Below are 24,330 nucleotides of genomic sequence, written 5' to 3'. Positions count from 1 at the left end.
TGCATCGCATTCCTACATGGTCACATAGGCACAACACACATTTATTTATTATGCACGCAAAGATTTTCCCTTTCATAAAGGATAACGGAAAGCCCTACGCATCAGGCTTGCTACATGTGACAGAGCTACTGCATTACTGCCATTATGGTAGGAAGTAGCTGGTACAAATTCAATCTGCGCTCATCTTAACTATGGTAAAATTGCTGAAGGAAAAAAAAATGCCCACACTGGCTGCATTCATGAGTCACAATGAGCCATAGTTGAGAGACATGTCACCTGGTGAACTCCAGATGTTGTATAGTACAACGGCCATAATACCTGACCACTGGCCAAGCTGGCTGGTGCTTATGGGAGTTGTAGTCCAAAATATTTGGAGGGCAACAGGTTGCCTACCCCAGCCACAGCTTATCATGACAGAAAGACGCCTAGCCTCCCAGCAGGCCTGCATGCTCCCACATTCCCTAGGATTGGAAGATTGGAAGACAGAACAAGCTGCAGCTATTGAAAGCAAAAGCTTCCAAAATTCTCCTCATAGCTGTGCTATGAGGAGCACATATAAGAGGAGAGGAGAGCGGGGAGTGCAAGTGCCCCCGGGAAGGCTCAGTTCATTCCCATCATGATAAGCCATGGTTTACTGCAATGTCCAAATGCAGCTGATATCTCATCTATCAGTTTCTTATAAATTTTACAAAATTTATTTCTCATCCTCCTCTCTTTCCCTAAATAGGTACACCAGCTGGAAATCGGAGTAGAAATAACCAGACAATTTTTGTCATTTCTATCAAATCCAGAACATTTAGGACTTGCATGATAAGATTAATCTAAATGACACTGATTTTATTTCCATTTAACTAAGAATCTCTTCTTTAATTTTGCCCAAAGATTTTGTGATTAATGAAATTCTAACCAGTGAGGAGAGCAGATGTTGAACAGAAACCATGATCAGATCCTTTACGAGAAAAGAAAATCCTTTAATATATTGAATCATGCAGATTTAAATCACAGAAAACTGTGGTTGACCATGTTCAGTTATTTTTAATGCTAGAGACTAGATGTAATTTACTAAGATGAACACTCATAAAAATGCAAAAATCAGCATAAACAGCTGCAGAGAACATATGGGGTATACCCATGATGATGGAAATTTAAGAAAAAAAAGTTAAACAGCAACAATCCCCACCAGTGACTCGCAAGAGCTTTTGAGAGGGTGTGACCAAGGGGATTGGCAGTGGCCATGGGGGAAATAACGGTACTGGGAACCAAGTGTAGTAAAACATTTTAAGGCCAAATGATAGGATCAGCAGATAAATTCTGATCAGATATAAAATTTGCTGTTAAGCTTAAATGAGAACCAGTAGCAGTAAAGAATCGACTGAAAGGGAAAAACAGAAAATAACTACATTATTCTATAACATCTTGACGAAAGTGGCATTTGTCTTGAACTGTGTAGTCATAAAAAAAAAATTTGCCAGGAGAAACACCTCACTGCAAGACTATGGGGCAGAAAAACAAGGACGTTTGTAGAAATAAAGGGACAGGTTTTGGATATCCCAAGTTCTAATTCTCATGGCTGTGATGATGACGTTCATGTCACTCATTTTTCCCATAGATAGTTTTACTTCTTTAGTTATCTCCAGATACAAATTAGGGAGAGTGAAAATTCAGAATTGTATCATTATTTATTGTTTCCATTTCTTACCAGCAGAATGTACCTATGCTGGTTTTTGCCAATTACACTTGCTATGACTGCCAGCCAATTTTATCTTTGGCACTCAGTAAAACACTTTTATAGTAAATATTTTAAAGGCTGGATTGATAGAATTTATTATAGTCGCAGCCTCAAATTCTCCTTTTTTAACTGCATGATAAATCTTCACAAACACATACTCTCAGTACACATTAGAAAGTAATTGAATAAAATTATAAAAATAATTGTATAAGGTGCTCTAAAAAAAATCATTAACCAACACTGTCCATTTCTTCACATAGGATCTTGCAACATACAAGATATGCAAAAGATGTATAGCAAAACATAAGAATACTTTCTAAAACTACATCATTACTACCAAATGTTTTAACTGGAATATGCTGCCAAATACATATGGGTGCTTTGTAGCAAGCTGTAGGTCCTATTGATACAACTTTAGTCGATATCATCTAAAACGAGTAGATTTCAGCTATCTTTTCAAGATTATATGTTCTTTTTTCCAATTACCTCTAGATTTTCTGGCACCGTTAAAAGAACAGTGGCAATCAAAGATCCTGAAGAAGCTCCGGCAAAGGCCTTCACAACCTTCAATAACTTCTTACCATGTCTGCAAAGAGCAGATGCTGCCCCCAAGTGGTATATCCCCAGAAACCCACAGGCTGCAAATGACAAGTTGAGATGTCTCATTTTTGCTGTGGAAAGAAAGTTTAGAATGGATTATTTAAGATTCCTGCCTCCCTTCAAACACCTCACTCCGATGCATAACATAAACTTAGAATCATTAGGACACGCTGAACTTGTAAAAATTACAGGCCACCTCAGATTCCCAAAACACCTTTGTTTATTAGGTCTGAGGTTCTTTGAAGTACAAATTAACAAAATGTTTGTTGTTTATTCGTTCAGTCGCTTCCGACTCTTCGTGACTTCATGGACCAGACCACGCCAGAGCTTCCTGTTGGCCTTCGCCACCCCCAGCTCCCCCAAGGTCGAGTAACAAAATGTTATATAATTTTATTTTTTCTAAGCATAACTTTATTTTCATCTATATAAAAGTACTGTTAAAGTTCATTTTAATCTACTGTAAACTTAAACGAATTATAACCTATATCTCCTACAGTCTAGCTGCTTATTCAAGCAGGTATCTTTTTTAAAAGAATCAATACTTTTGGTAATTTTCCAAATCCTTTAGAAATAATGACACTAGCTAAAATGCTTACAGTTCCAAGTTAAATTACAGTTCCCGTTAAATATGTATGTTGACCTTAACTAACAGTGCAATCCTACATATGTCTACTCAGAGGTATGTCCCACTGAGTTCAATAGAGTTTACCCAGAAATAAGTAGGAGTCTACACACTTCCCTGGGAGTAAACACCACTGAACTCAGTGGGACTTCCTTCTGAATAGAAATGCATAGGATTGCACTATAAATTGGAGATCCTTTACACAATTTCCTGGAAATAAGCCCCATATGTAAACATTGGGACCTACTTGTAAGTAAACATGCACAAGATTGCTCTGAAAGTCTCTTTGGAAAAAGTTAACTTCCTTCTGATGGCCCATATTTGCATGATAATGTTTCATTTGATCCAAAAAAAAGCTAGCATTGGCATCTTGTACAAAATTATATTGAGTATTTAAATTTAGGGGGGAAATGCACACATTACAGTCTGCACCAAAAAAGCCAACATTTATCAGATCAAAGTGAAGTCACAGGCTGGAAGTAGAGATTGAGAAGAGCAGGAGAGGACAGCCCCGCACCTTCTCCCCCCCCCCCCGTTAATATTTACCAATACAAAATGCATGATATGACATCACTGCATTATGCTTTCCCCCATCCCTGCATGAGGCAGCCAATTAAGTAGAGTGGTGGCAGGGAAACTCACTAAGCAATCATGTTACATCATGCATTTCACATTAGTAAATCTTACCAGGACAAGAAAAGATCTGCTATTTCCAGAGTTGCCATAATATATACTTTCACCCACGATTAGACTACATAAAACAAGACAGTTTAGCATAAAAATAATATAGTATGAGATAGATGGTTACAAAGAGATTTAAATAAATAATTGAAAAAACAAACCAACAAACCAAAAACAACAGAATGAGCATTGCTGTAGTCTGAAAAAATCTGAAACTTCCTAAAATGTCTGGACAAGAGTATTGTAGACTTCCATTTCAGTATATTTCAGATTGTTTCTATGTTTGCATGACATTCATTCTGTGAATTTTAGTGATGGCGCTAGATGGACATTTCATAATTTTGTTAAAGAGAACATAGGGTTAACATTCCTGCTCTAATTCATATGTGTTTAAATTACCAGCAAGGAAACACAAGAAACTGGGATTAAGACAACAGAGATAAATGGCAATGGGGGAGGAGGGAGAAACAGCATATGGTTTCCACTGCTCTCTTAGTTTCCAGATATCATTAGCTCAAAGAATTTAACAGTCTTCAAAAGACATGTAAATCTAATTAAGTGTATCTTTATATTTCCTAGCTGAGCCTGCTGCTTGCATTACCAAATCACCAGAATAATACACATTTAAAAATGTAGCATTCTCCTCATGTAATCCATTTTCACTGTCTTCTTTTGTGCTCAATCTCTGCACAACTCTCCAACAACAAGGGTAAGCATAAAACATTCAGTTACTCCACCTGTAATATGAAATGGTGCAGACGCATGACATGGGGGCTTCTATTTTTACACCCTGTTCTGTCCATTAATCTACAATGGCTCTGGTGACCTAGGACAGAATCTAACGGGGTACTTATGCCCCTGCCAATTCTCTTCCGCCCCACCAGTTCCATTGCACAAGTGGTCCCCACCGCTTGTACAACAGCGACTTAGCGCTTCTGGGGCAACCCAAAATGAGCAAAAATGCTCGTTTCTGGAAGGAGGCAGGTTAGTGGAGCTCACATAAACGTTTCCACAATGTTTATCTTCTTTTCTGCATAATAGGCTACAGTCTTGAGTGCAGATCACATGAAGTTTTAATTCTTTCCTGTGATTCTTTCCTCATTTTGGGGCTTCCCCTAGGAAGTGCTAAAGCTCCCTTGTGTAAGCAGTGTTTCCCACTTGCGTAACGGAATTGGTGGGACCCACTGTTTGCGGCAGGGAATCAGCCTGCTGAATCCTGTTGGATTCTGCCTGTTGGATTCTGCCCAGTATCTCTGTTAACTAAGAAGCTGCAATTAGTTAAGCATAAGACGAAGAAGAAATCTTGAAAGTTTGGCTTAAATCATCCCACCAACCTATTTCTGTATGGAGTGATGGAAAGTCAAAAGATCAGATAACAGCTATTAATTACATTGTTATAATTATCAGTAACTGTAAGCATGTATTCAGTATTCAGATTTAACAGAAGTATATTCAGTCAGGGCAAAAAGCAACTAAAAAAATTATAAATTATAAGTTAATAGACTTCACTTTTTGAGAAATGAGAGACAGACTGCAGACAAAATTAACCATGTAACAAGGAAGTAAAGTGATATGTAAGAGAGAAGTAATTGAAGAATATGAATATTTTATGTACACGGGGGCGGGGCGGGGGATGAAACAAGAACAAAAAAAGAGAGTCCCAGAAAGGCCTATTTTTAAAAAGAAAGCAGATATATCACAGGAAAGAATTAAAACTTCATGTGCTCTGCACTCAAGACTGTAGCCTATTATGCAATAAAGAAGATAAAAGGAATACTTTATGGGTAAATTAAATAATCAGACCATAGTTAGATAGACACAATGTTTTTACCTCAAAGACCTGTCCTATCAAAAATGTCGAATTCACACGTTACATTTTTAGATGCACACTCCTGCCTCGGAATGGATTAGCATATGAAGCCATTGCTACCATGAATGAATGTGCTGCAGTTTCTGCATCCATCCCAGAACACCACAAAAAGAATCAAGAATCGAAACAATCTTGACAGGCAGGAACACTGAGCAAAAAACCAACAAGATGAAATTTCAACACAGATAAGTGTGAAGTCCTGCATTCAGGTACAAAAATATCAAAGGCCCAAGTATAGGATAGAGGAAACCTGGTTTGGCAGCAATGCATGCGCAAAGGATCTAGGTGTCTTATGGCACAATCCTATGCATTTGTAGACAGAAATAAGTCATATAACTCCCAGTATGCCCTAGCCAGCATAGGTGGCATAGGATTGCACCCTTAGTTGATCACAAGATGAATGCAAGCCAGCAGTGTGATGCAGCTGCTAAAAAAACTAATGCAATCTTAGGCTGCATTAACAAAAGCATAGTGTTCGGATAATGAGAAGTAATTGCTCAACTCTGTGCTGGTCAGGCTGCACATGGGATATTGTGTTTAGTTATGAGTACCACATTTTAAGAAGGATATAGACAAACTGGAGCATACCCAGAGGGGGTGAGGGACATGGAAACCAAGTCCTATCTGCAATGGTAGAAAAAGCTGGCTATGTTTAACTCAGAGAAAACAAGATTAAGAGGGGGCATGATAGATCTCTTTAAATATCTGAAGGGCTGTAATGCAGAAGATGGAGCAGACATGTTCTCTGCTGTCCACAGGACAAGACTACAACCAGTTGGTGCAAATTGCAGGGAAGCCGATTTCGCTTAAACCTAACAGAAACTTTGTAACACAGTAAGAGCTGTTTGACAGTGGAACAGATTGCCTCAGGAAGTGGATGTATTTAAACTGAGGCTAGACGGTGAACTGGCAGGAACAGTCTCATTACATCCTGTAGATCCTATATTAAGCTGGGGGTTGCACTAGACAGTGGAGACCGGTGGCTCCGATGTCAGTGAGGTGGTGAATCCGCTCTGGGTTTCAGTCAGAACCAGTCAGAACTTTAAAGAAATTCTGACTGGTTCTGACTGAAACCCAGAGCAGATTCACTGCCCCACTGACATTGGAGCCACCAGCTTCCACTGGCACTAGATGACCTCCATTCTTGCTTCCAACTCTATGATTCTAAGCCTATTCTGGTTACCTCACTTTATAGCTGAGGGAAAGTGCATTGTGGTGATATGGGGAGGGAGTGGACAGGTAGCAACAGAAGGAAGTCAGTAGTAGTGAAGGAGACACAGTGGCTAGAAGTTGGCCATATATAGCAGGACTGGACAACTCTTTGGCTCCTTTCAGATCTATAATTATTTTGCTACACATTTTTTTTTCTATCTTACAACAATGTGTATCTATGTCATACTACCTAGATCTTACTAACTGTAACTCAATACTATGCATATTTACTTGCAAATATCACTATGTTCAGTCAATTTAGTTCCAAATAGGGATATCAGAGAATTCCACCTCGGATTTCAGTGAGGCCGAATGCCAGTGCATTCGGCCCCCTGAAATCCATGGTGGAACGAAGCCCCCCACCCCCCACCCCACGAAAGGCACATGAAATGGAGCACTTACCTGGTGCCGTTTGCGCTGCTTTGCGAATGGCGGCCGCATCTGTGGCTGCCATTCGCTTCACCTTTTAGGCCGTGATAGGCTATGTAAATATTTACGTAGCCTATCACGGTAAAAAAACAGGGGCGCAAATGGCGTAGCGGCCGCCATTTGCGCCCCTGTCTTTTGCAGTGATAGGCTCCGTAAATATTTACGTAGCCTATCACGGCCAAAAACATGAACGCAAATGGCGGCCACCGTAGCCGCCGCCATTTGCGTCCGCAGGCTCCACACGCCTGTGAATGCACCTGGCCGGCAGCTCCGCAGAGTTGCCGCAGAGCGGAGCCAGCCGGGTTAGGATTTCGGGGGGAGGTGCGGAGCGCCTCCCCTCCACCGCGAATCACCCCTGTGAAAAGGTAAGTGACTTTCATACATCCCTAGTTCCAAACAAGTGTGCACTGGATTGCAGCCTTATTTAAACAAATAAAACCCTAAACAAGTGTTTACTCAATGGCATTTTTAAAGTATTATGTTAAATTGGTACTTCTGTGTTGAGTAGTTTTCTCTAGGGACAGGGACCTAGTTTTGCAGCCCAGTTCTAAAGACATTTACTTGAATTCAATGGGAATTCTTTCTGATAAGTACACTTAGGAATACAGCTTCTAGAATTTCTAACAACTATGTGACAATGTTGCCTGAAATTTGGCTACCATTTGTGTGCAAATGTTAGTAATCACACATAACATTAATGTGTGATCATTAACAATTCCAGTCAAATGTTATGCATTTCCAAAAATTCAAAAAAATGTGTAAGATTATCAACGTTTACCAAATAATGGATACTCACTCTAATACTTACATTTTATCTGCTTTTTCTTCTAGTATATACATTAGCATGCATATGCCTGGTGTGTTTATATTTGATGACACAGGTCTAGGTCATAGACTCATAAAACTGGCTGCATTCACATGTAACACTTAACCTTTTTTCAAGAATAAGCCTAAGCAGCCACAAAGAGGCGGTTGGAAGCTTTCACTTGTATTTCACTAATCACAGCTTATCGTGATGTCCAAACCTGGCCAAACTACAGTTAGTCTTAACTATGGTTAGCGGGAACTAGCCAACTTCAAACCTAGTTTATGACACTGGCTTGCTTTCACTAACCATAGTTAAGATTAAACACAGTTTAGGGCTTGGATGTAATGCTGAACTGTGGTTAATCTAAAATGGAAGCTTCTAATCTCCTCTTTGTGACTGCGTTGGAGAGGGAAGGGAGGGAAGCACATCACTCCAAGGCTCACTGTAACTCATCCTCATCACGCTAAACCATGGTTCAGCGTTATGTGCAACCCAGGTCACTGTTTTATTGCAAACTTAGCAAAGAACAATTGAAAGGACAGGAGTAATCAAGACATGAACTTATTATGCAAGCCCATATTCACACCAGAAGCACCCTGGCTAAGATCTTTTAACATTTTGACAAGGTACTTGTAGATAAGGCTTGTAGATAACACTGATGATTGGGCAGACTAAAATATAATAAATAAATAAAGCTCATTGATACTAGAAAACAACAAAGTGTTAGATTGTTTTCATAATTATGAATAACTTAAAACTAATTGAAATCTCTGCTTTCAAACTGTGGTGCTGGAGAAGACGCTTACAAGTCCCCTGGACTTCAAGGAGGTCAAATCAGTCAATCCTAAAGGAAATCAACCCTGACTGCTCATTGGAAGGACAGATACTGAAGCTCAAATATTTTGGCGACCTAATGCGAAGAGAAAACTCACTGGAAAAGACCCTGATGCTGGGAAAGATTGAAGGCAAAAGGAGAAGGGACGGCAGAGAATGAGATGGCTAGATAGCATCACCGATGCAATGAATATGAACTTGAGCACACTCCAGGAGAGAGCGGAGGACAGGAAGGCCTGGCGTGCTATGGTCCATGGGGTCACGAAGAGTCGGACACAACTTAATGACTGAACAACAACAACTGAAATCTCATAGCAGCTTCACAGTAATGCAATATATTACTGAATGAGATTAAATTATATAATATTACCTTCAACCTTAAACAGCAAATTGAACTTGAAGCAGAATTAGAAACATTTGAATTTGGAGACTTTTCATTTAATCCAACAAGTCTCAATAGTTTAATACTGTTTGTTTCCTACCAAATATGGCCAAGGTCACAGCTTCCCTTTCTTGTTTAGCAAACTGAAGTTAAATACCTGGGTCATCCAAATCACTATAAAGGTAACACAAAATATGTCCAACATCTGTCCTAGGAAGGTACCAAGATGGATTTGCTACAATATTTACTTAGTGAATGATGGCAAGATGAAAAGAGATGATGAACAAACAAAATACAAATTGGACCACAAAGATCAGGATTTATTTTGAATACGGATTATGAAAGAATTCAAAAAAATATTTATTTACTTATTAGGAGTGCAACTTCTGCCATTGAACTCAGTCAAACCAAACATTTGAAAAAAGAAAGGTCAGAGAGCACTTAACCACAATTCATGACAGGCTTGTCTTCAATTGTGACTAATTAGGTTTTCAGGGCAGTGAAAATCACAATTTCACTTGGTAAGACATCATTCCTAAAAAGGATTAGATTCTTAGATATCTATCATTAGTTAAACGGCAAAGACCAAAATGGATGATGAGTTTATGATCAGAGATTATTAAAATCTGCATGCTGATTTCTGCACCTCAATATTTGAGGGAGCGCCCCTCCCTATACATACCTGCCTGAGAACTGAGATCTGTTGGAGAAGCTCTCGTCTGCGTCCCACCAGTATGAGACATTCACTATGGTGGGATGTGGGATAGGGCCTTCTCTGCTGTGGCACCCTGGTTGTGGCCCCTTGGAGGCCCAATTGGCGCAGACATTGGTCTCATTAATGTGCCAAGTAAAAACACAGCTTTTAACCAAAGCCTTTGAGGGCTAAATGCATTCCCTAGCACAATGTTTTAACTGTTTTATTGTTTTAGATTTTAACTGGTATTAAATAGTTTGATGTGTTTTTAGGTGTTCAAATTATTTATTGTTTTATACTTTTAAAACTTATTTTATGTGTACACTGCCCTGAGATCTGAATGATATCGGGTGGGATTGAAATGTTTTAAATAAAATAAAAAATAAAAATAAGTACCATGGACTGTAGAATACAGCACCTCACATGACACCTAGCAAGTTTAGTAAAATATTGAGAAAACTCATAAGAACATAAGAAGTGCCATGCTGGATCAGACGAAGGATCCATTAAGTCCAGCATTCTGTTCACAGTAGCCAACCAGCTGCCTGTGAGAAACCTGTAACTGTGAGATAGGACATGAGCGCAACCGCACCAAATCTCAGCTTTTTTAAAAAAGATAGTTTCTAATGTTTATGGTAGAAACAAAAACAGCCCCTCTTGAAGCTTGAGACCCCCTACCCGCAAATAATGGGATAATATTGTAATAATACAACTCTTACAGATTACAAGAAGAAGATGTATGTAAAGTGCTTTAAAAAGCAAAAAAAGAGAAGATATTATTATTCAGTTTTTTAAAAAAAAACAGAGTTAAGGCTATCTCATGTTGACTTAAGCTCCACAAAGCCAGGAAATTGGAGGCTAAAGTTGATGCCTTAACAGACATGCCCTGTGATCAACAGTGACACCGTGCAGTGTCAGGAAATTGCACTTGCTTACAACTTCCCCTCCATGCACCCACATTTTTCCTTGGTCATTCAAGCCCAAATCTAGATGGCGAACATGGAGTGCCTGAAACTAGCAAAGATGCTCTACACTGTCCTGGTTCTGTCTTGCCTTATGAAGCACCACAGCCTTACTGCATTGCTAGAGGAATCCTCCTGTGAGCTGAGCCATATCTGTTCATTGCTGATATCAGTAGCTGGCAGGATCAACATAAGAAGTGTGGGAGTAGCTAGCACAGGAACGTGATATCAGGGATGGGGTCAAGAATGCGGACCCACTCCTCCAGCTATACAAGGGTGCCCTACATGCAAGTAATGTAGGGCACCCATGTATAGCTGGAGTAGCACGAATAGGGCTACATTTTCACAACCATCTCCACAAGTGTACATACAGTTTGAACGCATGTTCAGTTTAACTTGCGAATACTCCTAATATAAGGCCTGATCCCTACATGTCCTTTTCCCACCACGCAGAAAGGAACAGCAGAGATTGGGGCTGTATTTCCCTCTCCAAAAAGGGCCCCAATCCCTATGTTTATTTTTCCCACCATATGGATTCCCACCTGTGCATTCCATGCCACCCACCAATTCCCTGAAGATCAAAATAGATGTTACTGATAGGTAGTACCTATGTCGTCTTCTTTTAAAAAAACAACACAAAGCAGGTGCAAAGGACCCAATTTTGATCAGGACCCTAGCATGGAGGTAGGGGGGCTTTAACCCTTTAACCCTCACCATGGACCCAACCTGGATCGCCCTCCCCCATGCCTGCAACATACATTACAACTCTATCACCTTTATTAATGTAAATTGCAGGCCTGTGGGTCCTGATCCAGACCGCAGCACATGGCGAAATGTAAAACCCCACACAACCTTATGTTAGGGTCCCAATCCTTATAGAAACTTGTCGTTTGTGCCTGAGAGATCACATTCCATAACTAACGGAATAGGCTTTGTATAAAGAATTCAATAGATTCCCTATGCACCATAGAATTCCTCTGCAGATGCTGGAGAAGTGGCAGCATAAATGAAAACTGACCATATCATTTTGACAACACTTGCTGCCATAGGCTTTAATGCGGTAGGAAAACCTTAATAACATTTGAATTGCTGCTCAGAACTAGGGATATTGGAGAAATTTGAAACGGATTAAAATGAGCTCGGATTTCTAAGAATCCAACCTGTGGAATCCGCTGTGGAGCAACACCCCTCTCAGGCTGCGCGAAGTCTGTGGACTTCTGGAAGTTTGGAGTTTTTTACTTTCCTGAAATTTACGTATATTTACTCGTAGGAAAATACGCAAGTTTCTGCTGAAGAAAAGTTTGGATGGAATGGGGGACAATATGCTATATGTTACGTACTAAGGTAAATTATGTAAATTGTTACAAAACCTCTTAGGGAATTGTTTGCGTATTTTTCCACATGACGAAAAAGAATAATTCGCATCCATCTGTGAGCAGACGACAGAAGAAAAGGCGCCTGATGATCCGCAAAACACAGACGGAGTGGATTTTACACAGTCCGTACATCCCTACTCAGAACTTCAAAAACCAATGACGCGGATTGTCTTGACAAGCCTGGATAAAGTACATCCTTAGGTTTCATGCAAACTGTTGTTTTAAAGCTGTTTAGAAATTGGAGTAAAAACAGTAAATGTGTTAATTTTCAACACTCTTAATTTGCTGTTTTTTATCAGATCGGCACATTCATAGAACTCATCAAGATCATTGGTGCCAAGTTGTGACGTTTTAGCTGAACCGGTATCATTTTTATAAGCAGTAGAATATTACAGTTCATAATGACGGACCTTTTTTTTGCTACTCAACTTAACTAAAGGGGCACTACTGTGCCATTTTTTAAAAAATATATGATGATGATGATGACTAAACCAATTCAGTAAACATAACACCAATTCAGTAAACGTTGGGGCAACCTTCCAGGATTCCCAAAATACAAAAGTTTTACGGAATATCACAGAAACAGCTAAATGTTGACAAACACTGAAAAGAGTCTGCCAACAGTTTTTCTTCAAAACCCAGAATTTCCAGTCCAGTGGTGCATTAAAACATAAGCTCTTATTACATAACTATCAAGCATGTTTTTCTTGAATTCAGTAGACTTTGGAAAGGCCTAAAACACGAGACAATTACATTACCATACGAAACTGAGCATGATAAGTAGACCCAGGGGATACCCATGAAATAGGGATGATGAACAGAAATTAATCAGATTCAATGGGAGCAATTAGGCTGCAATCATATATGCACACATATCTGGAGAGGAGAACAGTGAAATCCTATACGTATATACTTAGAAGAATTCAATGGGATTTACTCCCAGGTTAAGTGTGTATGGCAGTGCAGCCTGCTGAGCTCTGGAGACCCCACACGCTTTCCCCACAGCCTAGGTGATCTGCTATTAGTGGGAGAGTCATAGTGAACTGGCAGGAGATCACTGGGGACTAGGAGAGGCTTTCACCTCTCCCAACTCCCAAGTAATTCACCTGCAAGATCACTGTTTTCCAACACTGTTTTTCCAATTTCTCTGTTAGCAACAGAGAAACAGCGATCTCACTGGAGATCACTGGGTGCTCCCAACCCCCAAGGACCCCAGCAGGCAGGTAGGGGAGGTTTAACCTTCCTCATCCCTGCACACTGACATGTGTGCATTTCTGAGGTGGGGGGGGTGAGTGTGTGCATGCACACGTGTATATGTGGGGCAATGTGCATGTCAGGGTAGGGGGAAAGCGGAAGAGTGTATGTGCGTGTGGGAAGAGTGTGTGTTTGTGTATGTGTGCATGTGTACACGCACATATGCAGCTCCCAGCCCCGCATCTGTCACCAGATGTGGCCCTCGGAGGCAAAAGTAATTTGATTTTAAATATTTTATTTCTGTATTTTGATTCTTTTTTCTTTCATGTTATTGTTTGCTGACTGGGAATCTTATTAGATATAGAGCAGTATAAACATCTTGTAAATAAATAAATTAAATAATTAAATAATTGATGGGGCCGTGGTGCCTTAGTGGTTAAGACGCTGAACTGCAGACCGGAAGGTCAGCAGGACAGCAGTTCGAGACCCAAGTGCCGCGTGATGGAGTGAGCTCCTGTCTTCAGTCCCAGCTCCTGCCAACCTAGCAGTTCGAAAGCAAGAAATTGCAGGTAGATAAATAGGCAACGCTTCGGCGGGAAAGGTAACAGCGTTCCGTGCACCTCGGTGTTCAGTCATGCCGGCCACATGACCACGGAAGCGTCTTCGGACAGCGCTGGCTCTTCGGCTTAGAAATGGAGATGAGCACCACACCCTAGAGTAAGACACGACTGGCTGGGGACACCTTTACCCTTTTAAATAAATAAATAAATGTGGTTGAGGAACCCCTGGTGGATAGGACTGAAGCCTGCCAGTCCATCCGATGCATGTCTACTCAGAAGTGAGTCCCACCGAATTCGATGGGACTTTTGCCCAGGTAAGAGGGTATAGGATTGCCTAGGGCTGCAATCCCATACCCACGTACCTAGGAGCAAGCACTACTGAAATCAGTGGGATTTGCTTCTAAGGAGACATGCATAGGATTGTACTGCAAATCTTACTGAATTCTTTGGGATTTGCTTCCAAGTATAACTGCACACGACTTGGCTGTTACCACAGATACCTTGACAAATATTTCAGATTTCCCTACTCCTGGGAAAAGAAGAAGAAAAAATGATATGCATATGCTGCAGAATTTCAGTGCTGGTTTTATTTGGCCCTCCCTTTAAGGAGAGGTTGTTGTTTTTTAAAGTAACTTGGGGTACAAACCTAAACATGTTTAGACAGAAAAACCTGCATAAGATTGCACCCTTATTTTAAAGGCAATTGGAGTTCTAAGAGAATAACAGCATTGAATACCTTCCATCTCATGCTGACGTTCACCATGTGGTGCCTTGTTGGATGCTTTGTCAGAAGCTGTATTGCCTCCCTTTCCATTGACAAATGTTGCTATATCCGTTACCAACCATGCATTCTGAACTTGGGAAACCTACACACGCAGTAAGAAAGTTAACATCTTAGAATACGAAAGAAAACAACAACAAAGTAAGCAGGTCAAATTGTTTACTTTAAGTGTTATAAAAAAAATTGAAAAGTTTGCTTCACAGCTAAGTAAAGAAGCACTCTTTATCCAATAATTGCAAGCTCTATGCCCTTCTGGGTGTTTGTACAGTGTGTTAGTATTAGAAAACATTAATTTCATCTGAAGTAAACAGTGTTTACAGGACTGTAACACATTGCATTAGTTATACGAATAGTTCATTAGTACTAATTACCCCCTGTGGTGATGCAGATGTGGCACACTCTTTCATTCAACTAGGCCAGTCCTAAACATGTATATTCAGTGGAAAGAAGTCCCACTGCTATTAATGGGGCTTGTTTCCAAGTAAGCATAGGATCACAGCCTAAAAGCCCAAGTATATTCATATTTTCTTGGAAGCAGCATCACAAAGTTCAAGTCAAAATCATAAAATATGAACATGCATTCCAAGTGATGCGATCTTCCCACCTTCCTTCATTTCCCTTCTCAACACCCAGCTTTTCCATGGGGCCTTTAGCATATCCTCTTATAGTGTAATCCCATGCATGTTTACTTGGAAGTTACAGGCCACTCTCTTCAATGAGGCTTACTCCCAGGTAAGCGTGTATAGGTTTCCAAGTGTAATCCTTATTCCCAACTATAACCAAGCTGTATGCTGTAGACATAACAGAATTTGCTCACATTTCCTACATACCCTACTCCCTTACTATTGTCACAAAAGAGAAAATTATGTTTCAATGTTAAAGGCAATTTTGTACATCTCTGCCTACTGTTTTCCCTTTCTCTGCTAGTCCTAGACTGCAATCCTATGCACACTTACTTGTGAATAGATGCCACTGAACGCAGTGGGACTTACTTCCAAGTAAGCATCCATAGTGTTGTCCTGTTAGTCTGCTGCCACCAAGAACCAACTGACTTGTTTCCTGCTAAATGCTTTGTGTTCTTCTGCTCCTTCACATAACTGTGAGAAGTTCTAGTTTTCCAAGGCACCAAATCTGGTCATTCCTCCAGATAAATGCTTAACAAATGTTCTTATTGTTCATCCTCTATGGAATTACATTTCACACATATGATAATATTCAAATAAATGAAAAAGAATAATTCCCATTTTCCTACAGGACTCCTTGGCTAGTATGTTTAAAAATAAAATAAAACCCATAAGATCAGGCCTCATTTATACAAGTTAATGTGTCAGCATCGACTCGTGAGAATAAGTCAATAAACTAAACATGGCCTTTGGAATCTGTGGAACAATGCTTGCTAGCATGCTTATTAAATGAACCTATCTTTTCACCTGAAGACAAGCTTGTATGCACAGTATAGCAATACAGAAGTATACAAATATTTACACTGTATGTGGAAAAAACACGGAGAGTTTGTAAAATGCAGAAACGATCAGCATCACTTTCAAACTTGTGGTTTTTAAGGAACAGAGTAGTCTGCAGTCCAGGCTGCTTGAAGTAAATCCATTGTCTTGGGATTCGATATATGTTTTTGGTAGCCCACATTCCTCTAAATTTAGATAATATCAGGACAAGCTTAAAGAAGATTCATCTTGCTGTCCTCCAACAGAAAGAATAAGGCACATAAAGGATTGCCTGACAATTCTATTGTGGAAAGCAGTGTTATAGGCGTAGTCGCTTCAGTCTTGAGGTTACCTGGTGAAAAACACAAACGAACAAGAAATAGTTGCCAAGATGTTGCAAATTAATGAACTAACTGTGCAGAAGGATCAACATGTTTAAAGCAGAGGACAGCTAGCAAATACAGCAGTTTCAAGATCAGGGGCCCAAACCTGCTTGGGATGAGATGAGTATAACACTGATGGATAGTTTTTTGTACATACAGCTTAAGACTCATCTGCACTATTTCTTACAGGCTTGAAATTGCACACACTTAGGCAATGACAAACGAGGATGTTTCTTTTAAACCAGACCATTTCAGTGCGCTTCCTGATTTGGTTTTGGAACAGAAATAGCCTTGGTCACCCTAATGGTGAGGGGGTGAGGGGAAGAGTGCTACCTTCTTAGTTCTCCAGGTCAACAACCTTCAACACCTGAAGGTCAACGACCTTCAACACCATCTACTATGGTATCCCCCTGAGTTGCCTAGCTGGGATAAGTAGGACTGGAAGACATGGTATTATAGTGGCTCCAGACCTTCCTGGAGGGGAAGATCCAGATGGTGGACCTGGGAAACTCCTGTTCCACCCCATGGCCTTTGGCTTCTGGGATGCCTCAAGGTTCCATCTTGTCCCCTATGCTTTTTAATGTCTACATGAAGCTGCTGGTGGATGTCATTTGGAGGTTTAAGCTAAAGTGTAATCAGTATGAAAGTGACATACAGCTCTACCTAACATAACCACCTACAAATCTCTAAGGAGGCTCTAGGACTCTTGAACAGGTCCTGGGTTGGAAGAAGGCTAACATGCTTACCCTTAATCCGGGTAAGGCAAAGATGTTGTGCACAGGGTCAATCTGGACAGAGGATGGGGTTGGATGTGGTTGCATTCCTCCTGAAGGATCAGGTGGGCAAAGCGGGGGGCTCTCCTGGACCTGATGCTTTCAGTGGAAGGGCAGGTGAAATCGGTGACCAGGAGTGTCTTTTTATTAGTTTCAGCTGATTCGCTACCTACCTCCCCTATCTGCCATAGCTACCCATGCATCAGTTACATATAGACAGGCCTACTGCAATGCACTCTACTTGGGGCCACACTGGAAGACGGTTTGGAAACTTCAACTGCTCCAGAATGCAGCTGCCCACTTGCTTGTGGGGACAAGGTGACTGGACCATATAACACCAATTCTGTACTGGCTGCAGTGGCTACCAGTGTGCTTCCAGGCCCAATTCAAAGTTCTGGTCATTACCTTTAAAGCTCTAAAAGGCTTGGGATCTGGTTATTTGAAGGACTGCCTCCTCACATATTAGCCTGCCTGGCTATTAATATCAGCCACTGAGGCACTTCTCTCTGGCCCGCCAGCAAGGTCTATCAGAATGGCAGGCACAAGAGGCTAGGGATGGCGGAGAATTCCGCCACGGATTTCAGTGAGGCCGAATGCACTGGCATTCGGCCCCCCCAGAACCTGTGGCGGAACAGCCTCCCACCCCCTGGTCTCTCGCCGGCTGCTGTGGCCGCCATTTGTGTCCTGCCAGGCTGCCGTGATAGGCTACGTAAGTATTTACGTAGCCTATCACAGCAAAGTGCAGGGATGCAAACGGCGGCCGCTACACCGTTTGCGTCCCTGCTCTTTGCTGTGATAGGCTACGTAAATACTTACGTAGCCTATCACGGCAGCCTGGCAGGATGCAAATGGCAGCTGCCATTTGTGGCCATAGCAGTCTGGCCGCGGAACTCCGGCTGCAGACAACCCTGGCTGGCGGCTCCATGGAGCCGCTGCGGAGCGGATCTGGCCAGGGAGGATTCCGGGGGGAGGGATGGAGCGCCTCCCCGCCCTGCGGATGCCCCTGCACGGAGCCAGGTAAGGGATTCATACATCCCTACAAGAGGCAGAGCATTTTCAGTGGTGGATCCATCACTGTGGAACTCCTTGCTACAAGAAATTCATTTTCCACCACCCACCTTCAATGTACCCAATTGCTATTGTATATAATAAGAACAGAATGTATTTCTGTGAATAAACACGGTATGAACTATTAAAAAAAGGCAGATAAATGCAGCATGACAGAGACAGGGATCCACATAGATATGCTGCCATCAACTTGCAAATACGTACCACTGACATGAGGTAGCTCACTTTTAAGATTTCGAATCCTAATAAGTTACATTTTTATTATCAGGCCCCATTATAGAATTTCATTAGAATGTGCTTCAGCACCTTTCTAGGTTCACCTGCCCTGCCTGACATATCCACATATTTTATTTATCCCGTTTCAATCCCACTCTTCCTTCAAGGGAGGGAATGGCACTATACCCAGTGTCATCTCAATGTATTCTTAGGTAGATGAGGCTAAAAAAGTCAAGTCAGCTGTGCTGAAACCCCTCCTTTCTTCACCCTGCCTACGGGTCCCTCAAGACGGGGGCAGGGGGGGGGATGTTTGCCTTTGCTTCAGCCTAGGCAGGTTGAAGAGAGGAGGGGTTTCATCACAGGTGGTGGCAGCGTCAGGATACAAAAAGTGTGTTTCATTACCACACAAGTGACTTCACTATATTGTGACTTCACTTGGAAGCGGCCTACCGGGTTGGTGTGAGAATGTATGGAATGGTACAAGTGGCTGTGGCCAGTGAGAATGCTGATGGGAGGGGGTGCTGGAGTGAGCTAAAAGAGGCAGTTTGAAGATAGATGAGAGAGGGAGGGATTGGCTTTCTTAGTTTAAACAGGGAGTAGTGGTTAGTGGTTTTAGGCCAGTTTAGCTTAGATTAGGTTAAGAGGTTAACATATAAAGTAACTAAGAAAAAGAACATCATATTCAAGAAATCTTTTAAGGGTCAATCTTTATGATAATCTAAATAAATTATTTTGATTCTTTTACACCGAGTCCGGACTTGAGTCATCATCACACTACTTATACTTAACCAAGGTAGAAGTTTAAAAAGGGCACAACTCACACACATGATTATACTATAAGAAAAAAGGAGTATAAAAAAGGTGGGAAAAGGAGGAAGCCTGAGGTGGGTGGGAACAACCTGCCTAGGCTGAAGCAAAGGCAACCCACCCCACTCCCATCTTGAAGGATCATAGGCTGGGTGAAGTGAGGAGATGTTTCATCACATCAGCCTAGAAAGCTTCATGGTTGAACAGCCATAAATACTGAGACGCATGCAGTGCAATCCAAGGCACGTCTACTCAGAGGTAAATCCCATTAGGTTCAATGGAACATACTCTCAGGTAAGTGTGTATAGGATTGCAGCCTTTATGAATCCAAAAGTGTACTCCCAAAGCCATTACCCACGGCAGAGCTTACTTCCAGGCAAAGTGTTCAGGATCAGGGTGTCCCACTTTAAAAATCATACGTACTGCCAGGAATAACACACACAAAAACGGCTGGGAACCCACATTTACACCATTTTAAGAATACTGCAGAGAGGTTTAAGAGACTATTACATTAAATTTTCATTACCTAGGGCTGCCTTTTTTTAATCTACCTCTTTATCTACCACTTAATAGGCAGACCTTCAACATGTGAACTTTTCCTAGAAAATGCAGTGAGAGGGAAATTGTCATCTATCAAATTGATACCTGTCACAGTTTTGAGGGCACAGGAGCCCTAGAAGAAGAAAATAGCAATGCTATCATAAATGTGGGCTGCAATGCTATTGTACGATAACAAGTTTAAAAAAGTGGAATTTTGATCGTCCTACTGCCTATTACTTATCTGTATTCAATAGACAAAATATAGCAATAGAGAGATCCGATGTCAAGATGCCTCAGTCTTGTACACAGCAAGTGCCCATTAGTGTCAATCACAATTGGTTATTAAGGCATTACTATCAAGGACTAAGACAGAGCCAACATTCCAGAGATTTAAGGCATCATAATTTACCACTTATTTAGCTAAACCACACAGCACTTTTATCCAATGCTAACAAATCTAATGAGCTTGGTCAAGTAACTGAAGTTAAATCAGCCCCACCACATTGATCTAGCATGCTGTAAAACTAGCAGAGTGCAGGCAAAAAAAACTGTTCCCACTTGGCAATAATCTGCCTTCTCTGTCTCTTTTTAGTTCCCCATCTGGAACTCAAGCAAAAGTCCTAATCCGCTTGACTGCTACAGAAAGCAGTGGAAGTTTGCATCTTTGACTTTTAAGATTCCTATTAAAAAGCTGGTGCTACAGCTCTTTATGCTCTTTAAGCCAGGCCCCCAGCCTATTAAACATCCCCTGCCTTCTGTTCTGAAATGAGAGTGGGGTAACTAAGAACATAAGAAGAGCCATGGTGGATCAGACCGAGGGTCCATCTAGTCCAGCATTCTGTTCACACAGTGGCCAGCCAGCTGTCGACCAGGAACCCACAAGCAGGACATGAGCACAACAGCACCTTCCCATCCATGTTCCCCAGCAACTGGTGTACATAGGCTCACTGCCTCTGGTACTGGAGGTAACACATAGACATCAAGACTAGTAGCCATTGATAGCCTTTTCCTCCAGGAATTTGTCCAACCTGCTTTTAAAGCCATCCAAATGGGTGGCCATCATGACATCCTGTGCTAACGAAATCCATAGTTTAACTCTGCGCTGTGTGAAGAAGTACTTCCTTTTATCTGTCCTGAATCTCTCACCAATCAGCTTCGGAGTATGACCCCAGGTTCTAGTATGTAGAGAGAGGGAGAAAAATGTCTCCTTTTCCACATTCTCCACACCATGCATAATTTTGTACACCTCTATCATGTCTCCCCTTACCCTCCTTTTCCCCCCAACCTAAACAATCCCAGCTGTTGTAACCTCTTATAGGGGAGATGCTCCAGACCCTTAATCATTTTAGTTGCCCTTTTCTGCACTAGCTCAGAAACTTCTTTTGCTTGTTTTTAAAAGAGGCAGTTTTTGATTTTGATCAGTAGAATTTATGCCCTCTTAATAAATGAAAATATAATCACTTAGGTTTGCTAGTTGGTCACAGTCCATTATGAACCAGCACATATACATTTGTCAAGGGTGCCCAGTTGACTGGGGGCATTTCTACACCAGCCTAAAATCCTGCATTTAAAACGGGGCTTTCTGCTTCTGTTTTAAATGCAGGATCAGCACTGACTCCCTTTACATGCGCTTCCTCCTTGCCCCCTTCTCCCTGTAGCTGAGTCTTCCATTATCTTTCATTGATCTTGCTTCTCTTCTTGCCGCTTTAACTCTTTTCACGGAGGAAACTGAAGTGGAACCCAATGGGGAAATTCGATAGCTCATTATCTACAATCTATTTAAAAACAGAACACAGGGCATATAGCGCAGGAGGGTCACTGTGTCATGTAAAGAGCCCTCAAACTTCCGTGAAGGAGCCACCTTACTCGCAGGATAAAAAGCTCCGTGTGATGAAGCCCTGGAAGAAGAGCCATTGCTCAGTGGGGCAGTGCATGCTTTGGATAGCCTATTTATTTTATTTTTATTTATTTATTTATTTAATTTATTAAATGCCCATCTGGCTGGTCACCCAGCCACTCTGGGCGATGTACAACAATAAAACAGTTAAAACAATAAAATTCTACATTAAAAACATCATAAAAATACCCTAATCCACCCCAAATGCCTGCCTGAGCAACCACATTTTTAATGCGTGGTGGAAGCTCATTAAAGAGGGGGCATGGCAGAGTTCCCTAGGGAGGGAATTCCACAGAGTGGGGGCCACCACAGAGAAGGCCCTCTCCCTCGTCCTCACCAGCCTAGCTGCCCTGGCTGATGGGACAGAGAGAAGGCCATCCGAGGCTGATCTTGTTAAGCGGCCTGTCTGGTGTTGCTGGAGGTGCTCCTTAAGATAGGCTGGGCCGGAACCATATAGGGTTTTAAAGGTCAAAACCAACACCTTGAATTTGGCCAGGAAAACAACTGGTAACCAGCGCAACTCCTTCAGCCCTGGAGTGATGTGATCTTGCCGGCTGCTGCCTGCAATCCTAGCTCCAACCTCTAGGTTATCTCCAGTTACAGGCTCTCACCAGGGCTGGCAAAATTATCTCACCCAAGGCCTCAGCAGAGTCGGTGCGACGGGGCTGTAAGGACCAATGGGCGGATTCAGTGTCCGGCAGCACCCCGTTTCCCTACAGTCAGACCCCAATAATCGCTTGGGAAAGGCTCACAGAGGCGCCCACCACCCCATCCCCGAGCAAACCAGTCAGGTGCACTCCCACCAAAAGCCCCACACAAGAAGCAGCCCCTACTTCGCAAGAGTCCTTCGGAACTCGCCGCCAACCGAGCGGCTCGCATCAAGAGCCCCATGCCCGGGAGCAGCTGCCACTCAAGGTTAAAAGAGAAACTGTCCGTAGCGCTCAGTATCACCGCGGGAAAGGGGGGGGGGAGTTATTACGCCACTCCTTGTATCCCCCTGCTCTTCTTCCTCCCTTTGGTCTCGTCCCAGCTGCCTTCTAGCCCCACCTCCCCGAGGAGAGCCGCGGCGCGCTCGTCACGCGCTACGTTTGCTTGGAGCGATCGGCAGATCCCACCCTTCCCGCTCTCCCTTAAAAAGACAGCGCGTGCAGGCGCGCCCACCGCCTTTGCGTGCCCCCTACGCCATCCCCTCGTGTATTGCTTACACAAAGCCTTGTCCTTCTGGGCTTCTCTCCTCAGAAAGGGCGAGAGCGGCCGCAACGTTTTGGTTTCCCTTTCGCTTTGCGCGGACTTGGCTCCCTTGGACGATGGGAACTGTAGGACAACCGCACCTGGGGACCAAAGTTTGGAAAAGGCTGCCTGCTGTCACAAACAGTGCTGGAAGTCTAGTCTGGTTTAACAGGGAGGCAGTGTTCTCTTCTGCTTTTGCTTAAAGGTTTAAGCGTGCAATCCTATGCATGTTCAGGCAGAAAGAAGTCCTACAACTCCCAGCATTCCCCAGCCAGCTTTGCTGGCTGGGGAATGCTGGCAGTTGTAGGACTTCTTTCTGCCTGAACATGCATAGGATTGCACCCTTAGTAAAGTTAGTAAAAAGGAAGCCCAACTGTTATGGTCCGTTAACTAACACGCTCTGCTTTAGAAGCCATTTTAATCTGTCCTGAAGTAATGGTATGGGCAAGCGCAGGGCTTCTTCACACGGAGCTTTTATCCCGCTATTGAGATTGCTCGCTCACAGAAGTTTCCGGGTCCTTTTCAACCTCCAGGGCACATCCAGAGGTATTTCCAGGTTATTCCATGTAAAATAGATCCGGAAATAATGATGTACTGATTGTTGTGCTATTAAAGCAGCCACTAGATGGTGCTGTTTCATTGAGTTCTATGGAACCTTGAAAATTAAAAACTTCCCCGCTCAGCACTCACCTGGTTGCTTCGGGGAGCCCGCTGTAAATGCAAAAAGGCTCCACAACAGTAAGACTGCGGATTTTTTCTTTAAAGGCCGCCGCAGTGATCGTTGACCCTACTGGTAATGGAAGGCGGTGTCTTACAAATACTCAAGTGCTCCATTTCTCATCTTTAAATTTTGTGCACGTACATTCAAAATGGATGCCCTACTAGGAACCAAATTTCAGCAATGCACTGTTGTGACTCAGGCCTGAAAAAAATGGAATCTGAAACTCCGTAGTAGAAAATGGTACCATGAAAGATACCCACTTCCTCCAACAACCAAGTAACAACTGTGCCTCTATTGGAGTAAGTAAGTAATAATTTATTATGGTCAATTGACCAGCAAAACAGATTTACAACATTATACAAAAGCCATAGAAAATAACAATTATTAAACCAAGGAAGAGTGCATAGCACAACCCTCTGTTGGAGGAAAGGCCCTATACTTCCTTGCTAGGGCAGGGGTTGCGAACCACTTTCAGCCTGAGCACTGCAATCGGTTTTGGAGAAGCTCTCAAGGGCTGCA

The 24,330-nt window shown here is 42.2% G+C and overlaps 1 protein-coding gene across 2 annotated transcripts in view; it reads right to left on the bottom strand.

Moving 5' to 3' along the window:
• Nucleotides 1-23,247, bottom strand: part of PNPLA4 (patatin like domain 4, phospholipase and triacylglycerol lipase) — a 34,724-nt gene extending 11,477 nt beyond the window's left edge. Inside the window, exons 1-4 of one of the 2 annotated variants that reach the window (XM_084844241.1) lie at nt 23,066-23,247; nt 16,220-16,528; nt 14,690-14,819; nt 2,216-2,400 (exon numbers count right to left, since the gene is read on the bottom strand). In XM_084844241.1, the coding sequence (XP_084700367.1) occupies nt 2,216-2,400; nt 14,690-14,819; nt 16,220-16,378 (474 nt within the window). In that variant the 5' untranslated portion in view covers nt 16,379-16,528; nt 23,066-23,247. Of the gene's footprint in view, nt 1-2,215; nt 2,401-14,689; nt 14,820-16,219; nt 16,529-22,693; nt 22,900-23,065 lie in introns of those variants that run through there. The other variant, XM_084844240.1, reaches the window with a different exon arrangement.
• Between the last annotated feature and the right edge of the window lie 1,083 nt (nt 23,248-24,330).

Source organism: Heloderma suspectum, chromosome 3 (assembly GCF_057233095.1).
Source record: "Heloderma suspectum isolate Gila_16-S chromosome 3, 16-S_ref, whole genome shotgun sequence".
NCBI lineage: Eukaryota > Metazoa > Chordata > Lepidosauria > Squamata > Helodermatidae > Heloderma > Heloderma suspectum.
Note: the sequence above shows the minus strand (reverse complement) of the source record. Positions and strands in the feature narration are given on the sequence as shown.